This window comes from Colletotrichum costaricense, assembly GCF_030867565.1.
Source record: "Colletotrichum costaricense strain IMI 309622 chromosome Unknown Scaffold_17.1, whole genome shotgun sequence".
Classification (NCBI taxonomy): Eukaryota; Fungi; Ascomycota; class Sordariomycetes; order Glomerellales; family Glomerellaceae; genus Colletotrichum; species Colletotrichum costaricense.
In genome coordinates this window covers 901761-916309 of record NW_026848246.1, presented here as the reverse complement: position 1 = coordinate 916309, position 14549 = coordinate 901761, and the positions used below count along the sequence as shown (strand labels likewise).

Genomic DNA, 14549 nt, shown 5'->3' with positions numbered 1-14549 from the left:
TTGCCTTAGGTAGCTTACCTCACCACGCTCTCTTTCCGAGGGCATCGCCACGGCTTCCCTTCGTTCTCTTCCTCTCTTGTGCCATGAGCGACTGGGTATCTTGAGCCACCAGTCCTTTTTGACGACTCAAAGCCCACCCAACACAGGCGTGCACTATTTACCCCCCCCCCCCCTTCTCCCCCATCTTTCGTCGATTCAGCCTGCGCTTCAACTCGTCCACTTTGTCCATTCTGCCGCCGCGCGCTTCCAGCTCGCATGTAAAGACACGTCGTCCTCGATCATGTTACTACAACCACGAAGCTCCCCAATACACATCGCCCGCCTCTTGAGTAGAAGTGGTCTCCGACGACCTGCTTCTTGAACCGCCGACCTTTGCGACAACCCTTCGCTGTAGTCCTGCTACACCTTTTCCACCCCAAAATCAACTAGATACCACCGGCCTCACAGCTGCTGTCGCATAACACTACGTGAAAGATGCCCGGGCTCCCAGGTAGGAATGGCTCTTGTCCCCCAGGTTGTGCAGTTTCCCTGACCACGATGTGCTGCTACAGCTTCCGTCGACCTCGACGAGTGCATCTCGCGCTTATATAAGAGGGAACTTCTCGCCGAATCCGTCATCGAGGCCATTTGCGCCAAAACGAAAGAGCTGCTGATGCGCGAGAGCAACGTCGTTCACGTTCGCGCCCCCGTCACCGTCGTCGGCGATATCCATGGTCAATTCTACGACCTGATCGAGATCTTCAAGATTGGTGGCTGGTGTCCAGACACCAACTACTTGTTTCTGGGTACGCTTTGGATCAAAAGTTGGTAATACAAAGCCCGACTGACTGGCTGCCCAACAGGAGACTACGTCGACCGCGGTATGTTCAGTGTCGAAACGATATCTTTGCTTGTGTGCTTGAAACTTCGATACCCCAATCGCGTGCATTTGATTCGAGGCAACCATGAGTCTCGCGGCGTCACCCAGTCCTATGGTTTCTATACCGAATGTTCAAGAAAATACGGAAACGCCAACGTATGGCACTACTTTACCGACATGTTCGACTTTCTGACTTTGAGCGTGGTCATCAACGACAAGATCTTCTGCGTCCACGGCGGTAAGACAGCCTACATCTCTACGCGCGCGCCTACGCCGTTACCTACCCGTATCGACAGTTTGCTAATTTGTATGCTCCAGGCCTCTCCCCATCCATTCACTCCATCGACCAAATCGTAATCATCGACCGTTTCCGCGAGATTCCTCACGAAGGCCCCATGGCCGACCTAGTCTGGTCTGATCCCGATCCCGAGCGCGACGAGTTCTCTCTCAGTCCACGTGGAGCTGGCTATACCTTTGGCGCACAAGTGGTCAAGAAATTCTTGGCTGTAAACAATATGGACCACATTCTGAGAGCACACCAGCTATGCCAGGAGGGCTTCCAAGTTCTATACGACGATCGCTTGAGTACAGTATGGAGTGCGCCTAACTACTGCTACCGATGTGGAAATATGGCTAGTGTTCTGGAGGTCAGCGATACCGGCGAGAGGTTTTTCAACGTCTTTGCTGCAGCACCAGAGAATGACCAGCATAAAGACATGCAGCTGGGTGGTGGAGAGAAGCAGGCAGATGGCAACTCCCTTCCCGATTACTTTCTGTAACGCGGCTGGGGTCTGCATTCGATGCCTAGACGATATTAGAAGGGGATGATTTATACAAGAGCAAGAAAATGGTGTGTGGTCTGAGCCTCGATTCAGGTGCATCACCGAGCTGTCCTTATGAAAGGTCATTATCACAATGGCGAGGTGGACGAGACCACCACGATTAGAGTACATTGAAAAGGTGTCACGTCTTACGCCTTACGCCACGGGACGATCCATAGACGAACATCTGATGAGGATCCAAAGGGATCTGTATTTTTTGTAGCTTGGGCACAAGAGATGATGGCCCAGCAGAGCGAAAAAAGTATCTGCCATCTAAACCGTCCAATTTTTGTTTTGTTTTTTGTAATCGTGACTTCATGTGCAATAACCAGTGTATGAGGTTAAGAGCAAAATTTGTGTGAGTGTGTGTTGTTGTATAGCAAGAGAACAAAAAGGGAATTTCCATCGGCCTCGCCCATCACCCATGTTTCCTGCGTGTTGGCCGCGACCTAGTTTGACCTTCTTGAATTCTCTTCGTGTTGGGAGTGAGCGAGTGAGATGTTGGTCCTGCATGCCTGCCTCGAGTTCCACCACATATGTCCTCCTACCCGCGATCGAGTTCGATTCTGCCGATGCATGCGTTCTCCTTCCGGGAAAGGGATCGAACTCGGAAGACGAAGTTGTAAGACGAGAGAGACAGGACAGCTTTTCGGGTCGATGAGGATGAGGATGACAGGGCGAGAGTGTAATTCAACCATCGGGGCCTCGTCCACTCTACCAGTCCTTAGCGATGTCGAAAGACCACTCAAAGGTCAAGTGAGTCTTCTTGTCATCATCGACGAAGCTGGAGATGGCGTTGTAGTGGCCTCTGGCGAGCATGCCGGAGGGAGCGTCCTCCTCTTGGACTGTGCAAAGGGTCAGTATTACCACATCAACCGACACTGATTCAGGCGCGAAACTTACAGCGCTTGGTGTAAGTGGTCTGCTTGTCGGTGTTGGGAGCGTAGCTGCCCTAGAGATAACGGTCAGCATCACTGTGATGAGATGAAAGTGAGGGGAGGGAAGACTTACCAGCATCTCAGAGTCCTTGCTGACCTTGATTCCCTTGCGCTTGACGACCTGGACGTACTGCAGACCGCTGAGAATCTCGTGCTGGACCTTGAACTTGGCAACCATGGTGAACTTGGCGCCCTCCTTGATCTTGAAGGGCTTGTCCTTGAGGGTCGCCTCAGAGCCAGGAGCAGCCAGGTCAATGGTGACGGGGTCGCGACCGGGAGACTCCATGGTCAGGGAGAGGATGATGCAGACACGGGGGTCGGAAGCGTCAGAGAGGTCCTTGCCGCCGCCAAGGCCGAGAGACTCCTTGTAGCGCTGGAGAGACTCATCGTTCTCGTCTGTGGTGCTGTTAGTCGGCCGGTCGTCTCTCATCTCGTATTGTTCCAGGTCCAAGGGCTCAAGAACAGCCAGACCATGTGCTGCCCTAACGACAAGGGGAGACATATAAAAGTCCCGAATCAGATTGAGATCTTGGGTGAGCATGTTTTCTTGGAGGCGGGGTGAGTTGGGAGGATTGGGAGGAACAGGGTGTGATAGAGCTCTTGCTCGGTGAAGGTGTCTCTCCTCCATCATCTTAAATGACTGAGGACGCGATCCCGAGGGAGTCGAGAGAGGAACAGGGGGAACCTCAATGGAGTTCCGGTTGGCGAGGGCGTTATTACGGTTGCGCCTCTGCATCCTGCGACGCATACCCTTATATAACGCCTCCATGGTAATGAGAGGGTATTACATGTGAGGTAACTGTGGTATTGATATCGTAGTGGTAATAAGGAGAAAGTGAAAAGTGAGATTGGTGATGGCAACGGTGATGGTGATCATGAAAAAAGTGGTTGAAAGACAGCAAGGGTGAAGGTGAAGGTGAGTGAAGTGCGAGAGTGAGTGTGAGAATGGGTGTGGGCGTGGGTGAGGAAGGTGCAAGCAGCTGGGTGCCTTCCCTCTCCTGCTGGCTCTTTGGTGAACTGTGCCATGAGATGGATGTCGAGCATGCCACCTCCTGTCACCGAGGTGAGTGCAGAGATAAAGGAGGCTCACATCTTGCACACACCGATCCCAAGGCAAGGTGAAGAAAGGTGTGAGGGGCATTTCTGAAGGGACCCAGCTGGAGCTGTCTCGCCCCCAAACAGCAGCACCCAGAACTGAAAGAAACCAAATGGGGATTAAGAATCAATACAGAGTCAAAGACTTACCCATCTTCTGGTACTCAGCCAGACTCTGCTTGGGCTGGGAGAGCTTGTAGCCCTGAGTCTCCTCGGGCATGGTGTCCTCTTGCTCGTGGGAAGCCATGGTGATGATGGTGATGGTGGGGTAAATGTGGGAGCTGGAGCTGGAGCTGGAGCTGAAGCTTGAGCTGTGGAGGCTTGGTTTGGGAGCGGGTGTATCGGAGGCTATGGGAGGAAAGTAGCACAGGTGTGTGATGATGCCGTAAATTGGAAGGCTGTGACAATGTTTACTCTGGAGGAGAGAAGTTGAGGATCAGGTAAGGTAGGATGGTAGTAAGGTCAGGGCGAATGGAGTTGAGGTAAGGCCATGGCCTTGTCCCCGGCCAGTCAAGGCGAGGCAAGCCGCAAAGCAACAGCGCACGGCAAAGGTCACCGCTTCCCGTTGCCCCTCATTCTGCTCAGGTCGGGCTGGGTCTGGGAGTCTGGGTCTGCCTTCTTCCCAGCCAGTGCCAGCCAAAAATCGACGAGGCAGGGGGGGGGGGGGGGGGCATTGGGGGGAAGCGTCACCGCGTCAGGGCCAGTTGGGGGACTGTGGGCGCTGTAAAGTGGGCTCTGATGGATTCAGGACCGGCCTTGACTGGACGGGACGAGAGACTTCATTGGTCGAATTATCTTCGGGTCTGGACCTGCATTGATTGGCCAACATCTGGAACAAGATGGAACTACACACACGAAACCAGGCACAATCACCAAAGCCCTCCTACCATCCTATGTATCTCCTCCCCTTGCAATTACGAAGTCAGAGCAAAGGCAACTGTGCTGACTGATGAGGCTGCTTTTCGATAGCTTTGATGAGGAAACAAAGATCAAAAGATCCAACCTCGACGACTATCATGCCGTGCGACCTTACCGTACCACATTGCCCAAGCCAAGTACCCCGGGCAGGAGAGCCAAGTAGCTGTGTAGGTACTTAGATACCCAGATACAAATACCTACCATAGTAGGTTGCTATGCAGCTTTCTGCCCCTCCAAGTGTCTTCTGCAGCCAATCTCGATACGGGATGGGAGGATAAGAGGAGAGCAATCCATTCATATCAACCACGATATTGCGCGTATCGGCTGGATGAGCGGTCTGGAGTGGTTCCTGATGAGGGGCACAATCGACAAGCTTCAGGAATCCGGTACTCCCCACTGCTCGAGACGGGAGACCGCGAATAAAGTACAGAATGAACATCCGCTTACTTCATCCCGCGCCCCTTTGCTTGAATACCTTGGCACTCAGGTAAGCACTCGCACCACCCAATGTGAGAATATCGTCTAGTAAGTCCGCGCTTGACAGGTGGCAGATGCTTCATGCGGGCCATCCATGAAAATGAGCTATCCGCACTACGTAGTGCGCCAGTGTTGAAGAGCTTTCTTGCTGGCAGCGGCATCGTTGCCGGAGGCCAGAGCTTCTCTTTAGTGGATCTTGTCGCTGGTTTGCATTATTATGACCCAAGGGATTTATGCACAGAAGAGCGTGCATTTATGCAGTATCCACATAACAGCTTATGTAATGTGTACCAAGACTAAGCCGATCCCATCAGCATTCAGGCCATCTTAAAGAGCAGGAAGCATCACCCATTTCCAAGTACCAGCTTGTCACGGTTGCGCAGTTCTAAATAGGTAGTTTCTGGCCGGTAAGCCATCCAAAATCCCAGCAACAAGAACGCCGTGTACCATATCAGCAAGCCTGGCACTGTCGTTGCTCTGGCAGCAGTGTCCTATTGTACTTGGTTCCTGGATCCGTCTTTCTTGCTGTTCAGCCTAGGCGAGATGAGGAACTCTAGAGGCTGACCATCGGCCTCATCTGTCTTAGGCACCTAGCGACAGAAAAGATGGACCTCCTATTGTGTCAACCAAACCCAAGACTTCCATGAGCGAGCACTCTTCCCTTATCGATTAGACTGCAGCTGCTGCAGCTAATACTGTACTGTGTAGGTAGATACTGCAATGCACGGGATGGGGGAAACGTGGTCGAATGATGGGCTGAAGGCGGGATAGCTGCAGTTCGCCCGTTGCTAGGCACAATCGTAGCCGGGTAAGGGCCCTCCGCGCTGCTTGTTCTGGTGCTGCCGCCGCTTTCAATCTCGGTGCAAGGAAAGGATGTCGACCAAGTTGAAAGGGTTGATATCCATGCATGGCATGCTGGAGAAGTACGGACACAGTACGGAGTACTCAGTACTCCATACCTTGGTGAAATGGGAGAAGAGACACTGGACCCTCTCGAGCTTGAAGAACCTAGAATCCTGTGGCCTGTGGCTCGTTTGTCTCCGCTTGGCTGGAGACTGCGAACGGCGCCCAAGGTGTCCAAAGCTCTGCGCGTTCGCGACGAAAATTGTTGGGGACAGACCGGGGGGGGCAGACTGAAGAGCTTCTCTGAGGAAACGTGTGCTCAGTGGGACAGAAAAGTGTCAAAATCTCAACTTTCTCTCGGCTTGGCTTAAGAAGCGACATGGGTCACGCAACGGGTAAAGGCAAAGAAGGAAGGGACCGTCGCATCGATAATCTTCCTTCCCTCCTTCCTCAGGAGTCAGGGACTTTTCTTCCGACCTTGCGCAGCTGGCAGGATGTATCTATCCGTTCTAACTGCATTTCCGGGGAAAGCGCCGGGAGTGCTGGTCGTCAAATGCGGCAAGTGGCAGTCGCGATAGACAGGTACATCTCTTCCAGTGTTATAGTATTGATTAACAGAGGTATTCATCTATGTCGCATACTTCGTTCCAATAGTGCCTTTTACGTGCTCTTCGACCTTCAGGCTTCTCGCGTCAAGGTCACGCCGTCACGCTTCGCTTTCCGAACCCGCAGTTCCACCCCTCCCTCCAATCTTACCCAATGAGCAGGAGGACCCCCAAAGTTTGAGGTGAAGCTCTCTTTCTCTTACTGCTCTACTACTGCTGCTGCCACACGCTCCGGTGGACGAGACACGCTGCTGGAGACTCGAGTGGTGAGGTACCTACTGCTCCAATTTGCGCGCGCAAAAGTAGCCCAGCTTCAGGCTCTTCCCGTCCCGGGGCCGCCTCTCTTCCTTCCATTGCCTCCCCCGTCCTCTCCTCCTCACAAGTCACCACCACCACCTCTCTCTCTCTTATCCCGCGACTCGTCCCTCCCTCTTTCCTTCACACCACCACTACCACACCTCACTCTCTCACACACATTCCCTCCACATCTTCTTTCTTCCCCTCGATCCATCCTTTGAGACAGCTTTGCCCTTTGTGCCTGTGCCCTTATCGGGATCGCTGTTCCCATTGCCTACAATCAATTATAATCTTTTTTCTTCATCAACCGCATCGCCAACCCACCCCTGCACCCTTTTTTTTTACGCGACAGACCCGTCACGTCACGTTGGCGCTCCGAGGATCCAACTCCATCGCCAGCTCCCGTCAGCTCCAACGAGTCTTCGGTAAGCGACACCTACCACAGACCTCACCATCATTCTCTTCTTTGCGCGCCATCTATGCGCTCCTACCTGCCCTCAAGCTGACGCGACGATTTAGTCCCTTCCTCCGATCGAGCCCATCGTCGACGCGACCTGGAAGACACCACTCCTCGATTGCCGCCAGCGCGCATCGCAAACTTCCTTTGAACGTACCCAATTTAAACGCCAATTTTACGCTCTCTGTCCCACACTTCCGAAATGCCTTCTGCTACAGCTCACGAGCGGCACCTGCCCGCAAAGCGCAACACCCTCATGACTGAGGATGTGCCCCGTTGTACGAACAATTGACTGCGCCTAGCACTTTGTGCTTGCTAACCAGACTCTAGACGATGACCTCGTAGCCCGTCGTCGACTCGGTCAGACTCAGCTGACGGCCAAGATGGTCAACCTGGCCGAAGGGGAAGGCGCTGCTCTCGGTGTATTCGACTATGCCCACCTCCGCGCTCCCTTGCCCAAGGGTATCGTCTCTGGCATCTTCAAGTCCAGCCCTAACAGCTACTTCTTGATGCGACGCAGCCACGACGGCTTTGTTTCTGCGACAGGAATGTTCAAGGCCACTTTCCCTTACGCCGAGGCCGCCGAAGAAGAGGCCGAACGCAAGTACATTAAGTCACTCGCTTCTACCAGTCCCGAGGAGACTGCCGGCAACGTCTGGATTCCTCCAGACCATGCATTGGCGCTGGCTGAGGAGTACGGCGTTGGGCCTTGGATCCGCGCCCTACTGGATCCCGCGACTATTGCCGTTTCCAACACCCCTGATAGCCCTCCTAAGAAGATCACGGCGCCCCCCAAGTACGAGCTTCTCAAGGCTCACCCTCAGCTTGCTCCTCCTACCCCGACTTCACTCCCTCGTAGCACTCGATCTCGCCGCTCAGCAAGCCCTACCAAGGCCGCCGCTGCCACGACACTCCCTAGACCTGTCCGATCGCCCAGAAAGCGCCGGGCCAAGGCCGACTCTGTTGAGCCTAGAGAATCTACGCCCACAATTGCCACTAAGCTGGAAGTCAACGGCGTTATTGAAGAGGACAAGGACGCCGAAGCGGAGATCAAGACCATTGTCAAGACTGTCGAGACGGAACCAGTGCTTGTATTCGAGGCTAGGGAAGAAGAGCCCAAGGCCAAGGTCATAGTTGACCAAGCTATCAAGACGGATGAGGACGGCAACGAGACTAAGCACACTGCCGTGTCACTAGAGCTTCCTCTGTTGAGCGCAGAGCCACCATCTGCCGAGGAGACTGCGCGTATGATTGCGGAGGCGAAGCAAATGGTCGAGGCGGCCGCCATCAAGTCAGAAGGCGTTGACAGTCCCAAGGCCAAGAGCAAGCGTGGAGCCGAAGAGATCTCAAAAGGAGACGATGAGGATGAGGAGAAGGAGGTCGTCGAGGAGCCGCGGTCGAAGAAGGCCAAGACCACCGAGGTGCAGGTCAAGAAGCTCCGCGTACGGAACCGGGCTTTGTTTGGTCTGAGTGCCGTATCACTGGCCGTCGGGTATGTATCTCTGATTTGCTCATTGCCATCTGGGACTGAAATCGGCTAACAAAATTTGCAGCGCATTCTCGTACTTTGTTGGTTCTTTCTGAGACGTCGTTTGACGTGTCGGGAGCATTTCGGGGGGCTCTAGGTTGCAGTGAAGACGGTTGATACAGTCGTGGAATATCAGATATTCTGACTGCCTCAAGCCCGTTTTCCAGGCCGAGGACTCGGCGGCAGCCTTTCTATATCGTTTTATTGCCTTACTCATCATACCCAGATAGAGCCCGAGGGCACTCGGGCCAGCTTTCTTTTCACTCGTTGCTTGTGGAATATTGGGTGGGATCAAATAAGTGTACATTGAGATCGTCTCCACGGGCGATAGGGGGATACGCGGGAGGGCAAGGCCGTGGTTCAGGATTGAGGCAATTGTAGTTGATGTATTGTTTAGGTATTTCTCTGCTTTTCGGCGTCGAATGGGATACGGTGCATGCGTTGCAAGAGATGCTTCTTCGAGGCGCTATCTTCGTGACAATTATGTCGCTCGTAAGCAGTCAAGGGGTGTTATGTCGTTGACCCTGATGAACGTGTGCAATATGTAACTATCACGACTATGATGTGTTTTGTGCTTGTGAAGCCAGCTACCCGGATGCTCCATTTCGCTCAAGCAGAGCCTCATCCGGTTTTTGTCCGAGTCACTCCACAACTTTCCTCAATGTAGTACCCGCCTACATAGCTTAGTGCATGGTATGATGCGAGGCTTGGGTTGTTGACCGGCTTGTATGTTACAAGTTGGCCGTACGAGGCCCTTGTCCCTAAGCTATCCCAGCCGCTGCTGGTAGAAAACAATGGCCCAACCGTCTATTACTCAGTCAGACGTCCCATTATTTCATGGAAGGCCCTTGGCGAAGAGTCAGTTCCTCGCCGAAATCTCCACCACTTATCCCTTCAGTCTCCATCGTCGTCTCAACTGTCTCCATCGGCAATGGAGATGATGTTTGTCAAACTGATGTCATTCGGTCCACATGCCACGGCATATAAGAAATCAGAAATTTCTCACGATGTCTGAAAAGCGGAAAGTAATTCTTCTCCTACTCACCTTTCTGTCGTGAGGGAAAGGCTAAGCTCGGATTTGACCTTTTCCCAAGCGACGTTAGTATATGCGTGCGCTCTCCCGGCACCATGCGGTATTCTTAGCATCATCTGCAAGGGGCGCGGAACCACTCTTTTCTTCTCCAATTCGTTCAGGGCCGCTCCCGCAGACGCACCAATGCATGGGTTGGGAGACAAAGGTCTCGGATGACGGGGGGAGGGGCCAAGCGCCAAGGTCCAAGGTCGCCCGCGTGCATCATTCGGGGTAGACACGAGCGGGCATGGCTAACACCGGCAATGGCCGGCTCCCCGGATAACCGTTGGCTTGCTCCCCCGCAGCGCGCAGGCGGGTGAAGTGGAAGTGGAAAGCTGGGGTTACGATCGGCTGGAGTGCCCGTCTCTCATCCAACTTTGAACAAGAGCATTGTACACTTACATCTTTCCGGTTTTGAGTGTGCTTTGTCTCCTTCTTTTCACTGTCACTCAAGTACCTGTTGCTTTTCCTCATCTGAAATTGGAATACATTTCACAAGATGCGGGCAGCTTCCACATTGCGAGCTCTGCCGAGACTCGTTCAACAACAGCGCGGCTTTGCGACGACGCACCGGCGGTTGGAGAGTTATGGCTTCATCGGCTTGGGACAAATGGTATGGCCCTCCTAAACTCAATGGCATTGAACCCCTCATGAAGCTGACCGTCCCATTTCAGGGTTACCAAATGGCCAAGAACCTTCAGTCCAAGTTGAGTCCCAAAGATGAGATTCGCATCTTTGACATCAATAAAGACGCCGTCTCCAACCTGGCAAAGGAGATGGACCAGTCTCAGGCCGGCGGCGCAAAGGTTGCTGTTGTTGACACTGCACGAGATGCGTCAATTGAAGCTGTAAGTTACCGTGTTTCGTTTTTCCATCTTTCAAGATGGCCCATCTGTGCTCGTATGATGCATTCTTAAAACTGTTTTGCCAACTATGAGGCGGCCTACATCCGTCCACTGAGTAAAGCAACTTCCTAAGTCTTCTGACCTCGAGAGCCTCATGCCATATTTCTTCAAGCTCCAATTTCTGTACCAAGGGCATGAATACTAATACGACTCACCAGGACACCGTCATCACCGTTCTCCCCGAACCATCCCACGTCAAAGCAGTCTACGCCTCCATCCTCAAAGACCTGCCCTCCCGCAAACGTACCTTTATAGACTGCTCCACCATCGACCCCTCCTCGTCCCGCGAGGTCGCCGCCTCGGTCTCGGCCTCAACCAGCAACCAGGGCACTTTCGTCGACGCCCCAATGTCCGGGGGCGTCGTCGGTGCCACGGCCGGCACGCTCACCTTCATGCTCGGCTGCGACGCAACGCATCTTCCCACCGTGGAGCCGACGCTCCTGCGTATGGGCAGGCGCGTGTTGCACTGCGGACCGCAGGGGACGGGGCTCTCGGCGAAACTGGCGAATAATTACCTACTGGCCATTAACAACATCGCCACGGCTGAGGCGATGAACCTGGGCATGAAGTGGGGGTTGGACCCCAAGGTTCTCGCGGGCGTGATCAACGTTAGTACGGGCAAGTGCTGGCCTAGCGAGGTGAATAACCCCGTCAAGGGCGTCGTCGAGGGGAGTCCCGCGGGACGGGATTATAAGGGCGGGTTCGGGATCGGGCTGATGCGCAAAGATCTTGGGTTGGCCGTCGTTGCTGCGCGGGAGGCTGGTGCCAAGTTGGAGTTGGCGGGCAAGGCAACCGAGGTGTATGCTTCTGCTGAGGCCGAGGAAGGGTGCAAAGGGCGGGACTTTTCCGTCGTTTATCGGTACTTGGGAGGCAAGGAGTGAAAAACGGTCATCCGTCGAGCTAGGATGTTAGATTTCTAGGGTCTTTGGGAAACCTACACTTACCAGAACTATGAAACCATTCATCGATAGATGTCAGACCACCCCGCAGTTGAAGGTCCTGGGATTAGCCGTTTGTTCTTTCTGGTACCTGCCAGTGCCTTTGTCTCTGCCCTCCACCACTTCTCTCTCACTTCAGCCTCTTTCTCCCCAAGATGGTCTACGCATAAGTCGCATCGAATCGCCTTTGGCTTAGGACGACGGTGTTGTGGCTCGATAAGAGTGTAGCCCAACGCTGTTTTCAAGACTTCAAACTCGAGTCCCGAATGATTGAGTGCCGGATCGGCAGCGGACGGTTCAGGAACCGTGTCGTAGAGGACGCCGCAGTGTTGGCGGTTCTTGCCGTTCAGGATGACAGCGGAACAATGCTCGAGGACTCGTCGACGTGGTTTTCCCAGACGGGTGTTGCAGATGCTGCACATGTAATGGATTACGTCTGTGACACACATTGTGAGCAAAGTTGTCATGGGAATTACTTACAAAGACTGCATTCCTATCTCATACAATATGTCTGGCTGTTGGAGGATATTCTAGATGAGGTTATCGACAGTTTTCCGTGGAGAATCTAAGGGAAAACATCTAGCTTATGTGTAGAAGTCAAGTCACTGTCTAGGTGTGACACGTGAATATTGTTGAGGGGACTTTCTAAATATCAGCAAACGTTGTTTCTTAAACAATAAACAATCAATTCTTTGTCCATCCACTGGTAGACAGATCTTGTAGACTTGGTTTGTCGATATGAACATACTCGACAAAGCTCACAGAAAGGCAGAGTTGAAATTCACTGAATATTGTGTCAAATTCTTTGACAAAGTGCAAACCCACAGTCTAAGAGGCTTTGAGAGGAGGCTTAGCGCCTTCGCGCCGGTTCACAATTGACCTGACTATCTGTCGAGAACAGTGTTTCCATGATCCCTTCTTCATCCGTCTAATACCATCTTCTTCATTCTAACATCCTTTTTTTGACTCTTCATGCGGACTCGCGCCCAGACTCGATCTTGGTATTTTCAGGTGTTGATGTTGTTGTCGCCTCCGACTTCTCTCCGACAGATGCCTTGCGAGCGTTCGCCATTTGCGGGAAGAATAAACCCGGGTGGAAGGCTGTAAGCATCGTGACGCAGATCAAGACTAGGCCGCCGTCGAGGATCATAAAGGAAACCTCGTCCTGCATAATATGGTTGCCCCATCCACCGGCCATCTCGGCAACACTGTAACAAGATCAGTCAACCCTTTTCCTCTGTTGTTTTTGTGGTATACCAGCCCAACTTACCGGTAAATGCAACGAATCATAACACAAGCATACGCCACCGTAACAGCGTAGATAAAGGACCTGAACCTCTTGGCATGGTACAGCGAGACATCGCCGGCGCTGGTATCGGCCCCGTGCGCCCACTTCCTCACGCGGATCCAGTAGTCCGCACCAGTGATCCCAAACAGCATCAACACGACGACCTGCAGCACAATACCCGCAATGATGGCCTGGTTGCCCCCGTCTAGCAGCTTCTTATTCGTCTGGCCCGCCGCAGCAGCCAAGCCGCCACCGATAGCCTGGATGATGAGGCAGGTGAGGTCGGCGGGGAGGAAGATGAGCGGGTACAGACGAGGGCGGACGCGCGAGAGGGATGGGTTGAGGTTGGCGGAGACGTGTTTCAAGGTCAAATAGATTCCTGCGCAGATGAAGGTCGGACCGAGGATGATGGTGCAGATTTGCATCTGGAAAGCGTCCTTGTTCCAGGGGTTCTCGTGGAGGAGGGTGCGGCCGACGTAGCCTGGAGTCATGTCAGTTGTTAGAAAGGGGTATTCTTGATGGTGCTTGCGGGTCTAGGAGCACGGAGGCATGGTTCATCCAGTTGTAAGTTGGGATGATGGGTTCGTGTGTGAGGAATGGCAAGGCAGGAAGGGAACTCCATACCAACTGTCTCGAGGACACAGCCGCCCGTCACAAGAGCCATGAACGTCCATGTGCGCTTCCATGTTCCAATGATTGCTGACACGAGCACGATCAAACCGAAAGCGACGGCGAAGAAGATATTGGCGCCGAAGTTGGGGTAGTAGGACAAGACTGTCATCTCGACGGGGCAAAGCTGTGAGACTTCGGTACACTCGCGGAAAGGCCGCCGTGTCGTGGTGTCGTTGGCCGACATGATGGTCGATTTGGATGTGCTGCTGAGTAAAGTCGTCTGGATTCGTTGAGGCTCGGGATGTACACGAATCTTCCTAAGGTGCCCGAAGTCACCAGAGCGATCGATCGCAAGTTTGAGTGGATGGTATATTGTCCGAGTCCTCGTTTCTTTCCTCTCGCTTAGTATCTGTTATTGTTGCCACGAGCCTGAAGAGGCAATGGTTCTGTCGAAAACGCCTTGGAAGAAATAAAAGACTTGGACTGAACCAAGATGTAGATGCCGAATAGAAATGACAGTAAGAAACGCAGCCGAGGTTTGTCATCTACATATATGGATGCGAAACATATGAGCTTCAGTTACAACATGGACAGCAGCCTCTGCCTCTTTAGTATCTGCGTACTGACAGGCAGACAGACCACCATCTAGGGTCCAGAAATCCATGACAACCCTCTCCTCAGTTTTCTCTGCCATATGACTGGTCAGCGTATATGTTAGTAACACGAAAACCGAGCAAAACGAGAGAAACGAGATGGCATCTTCTGCGAAAAGAGTGACAAGGGTTGGCAGCAAACGGTGACGCTAAGGACAGAGCCAAGATCTTCGTCTTCTACCCGAGGACCCGCTCGCCCGCTCGAATTGGAAACCAGTGCGCCTGCCGCTTACGGACTTTGTG

At 53.1% G+C, this 14549-nt stretch overlaps 6 protein-coding genes across 6 annotated transcripts; 3 read left to right on the top strand and 3 right to left on the bottom strand.

Annotated features, from left to right (window-relative positions):
• Positions 1–474: 474 nt before the first annotated feature.
• On the top strand, positions 475–1638 carry CCOS01_13507 (calcineurin-like phosphoesterase; the record flags this gene model as incomplete). The annotated part of the gene is made up of 4 exons (XM_060461653.1): positions 475–490; positions 552–785; positions 843–1097; positions 1178–1638. The coding sequence occupies 4 exons, from the start codon at positions 475–477 to the stop codon at positions 1636–1638; spliced, it is 966 nt and encodes a 321-aa protein (XP_060308081.1).
• Positions 1639–2394: 756 nt separating this feature from the next.
• CCOS01_13506 (RHO protein GDP dissociation inhibitor) lies at positions 2395–3960 on the bottom strand (the record flags this gene model as incomplete). Its single annotated transcript, XM_060461652.1, has 5 exons — positions 2395–2525; positions 2584–2632; positions 2692–3355; positions 3722–3812; positions 3864–3960. 5 exons carry the CDS (start codon positions 3958–3960, stop codon positions 2395–2397), a joined length of 1032 nt encoding a protein of 343 aa, XP_060308080.1.
• Positions 3961–7512: 3552 nt separating this feature from the next.
• On the top strand, positions 7513–8894 carry CCOS01_13505 (KilA-N domain-containing protein; the record flags this gene model as incomplete). Its single annotated transcript, XM_060461651.1, has 3 exons — positions 7513–7588; positions 7641–8802; positions 8864–8894. 3 exons carry the CDS (start codon positions 7513–7515, stop codon positions 8892–8894), a joined length of 1269 nt encoding a protein of 422 aa, XP_060308079.1.
• A 1515-nt stretch (positions 8895–10409) lies between these two features.
• Positions 10410–11696, top strand: CCOS01_13504 (3-hydroxyisobutyrate dehydrogenase; the record flags this gene model as incomplete). The annotated part of the gene is made up of 3 exons (XM_060461650.1): positions 10410–10523; positions 10585–10758; positions 10974–11696. The coding sequence occupies 3 exons, from the start codon at positions 10410–10412 to the stop codon at positions 11694–11696; spliced, it is 1011 nt and encodes a 336-aa protein (XP_060308078.1).
• An 80-nt stretch (positions 11697–11776) lies between these two features.
• Positions 11777–12202, bottom strand: CCOS01_13503 (uncharacterized protein; the record flags this gene model as incomplete). The annotated part of the gene is made up of 1 exon (XM_060461649.1): positions 11777–12202. The coding sequence occupies one exon, from the start codon at positions 12200–12202 to the stop codon at positions 11777–11779; it is 426 nt and encodes a 141-aa protein (XP_060308077.1).
• A 521-nt stretch (positions 12203–12723) lies between these two features.
• On the bottom strand, positions 12724–13897 carry CCOS01_13502 (RTA1 like protein; the record flags this gene model as incomplete). The annotated part of the gene is made up of 3 exons (XM_060461648.1): positions 12724–12961; positions 13024–13522; positions 13666–13897. 3 exons carry the CDS (start codon positions 13895–13897, stop codon positions 12724–12726), a joined length of 969 nt encoding a protein of 322 aa, XP_060308076.1.
• Between the last annotated feature and the right edge of the window lie 652 nt (positions 13898–14549).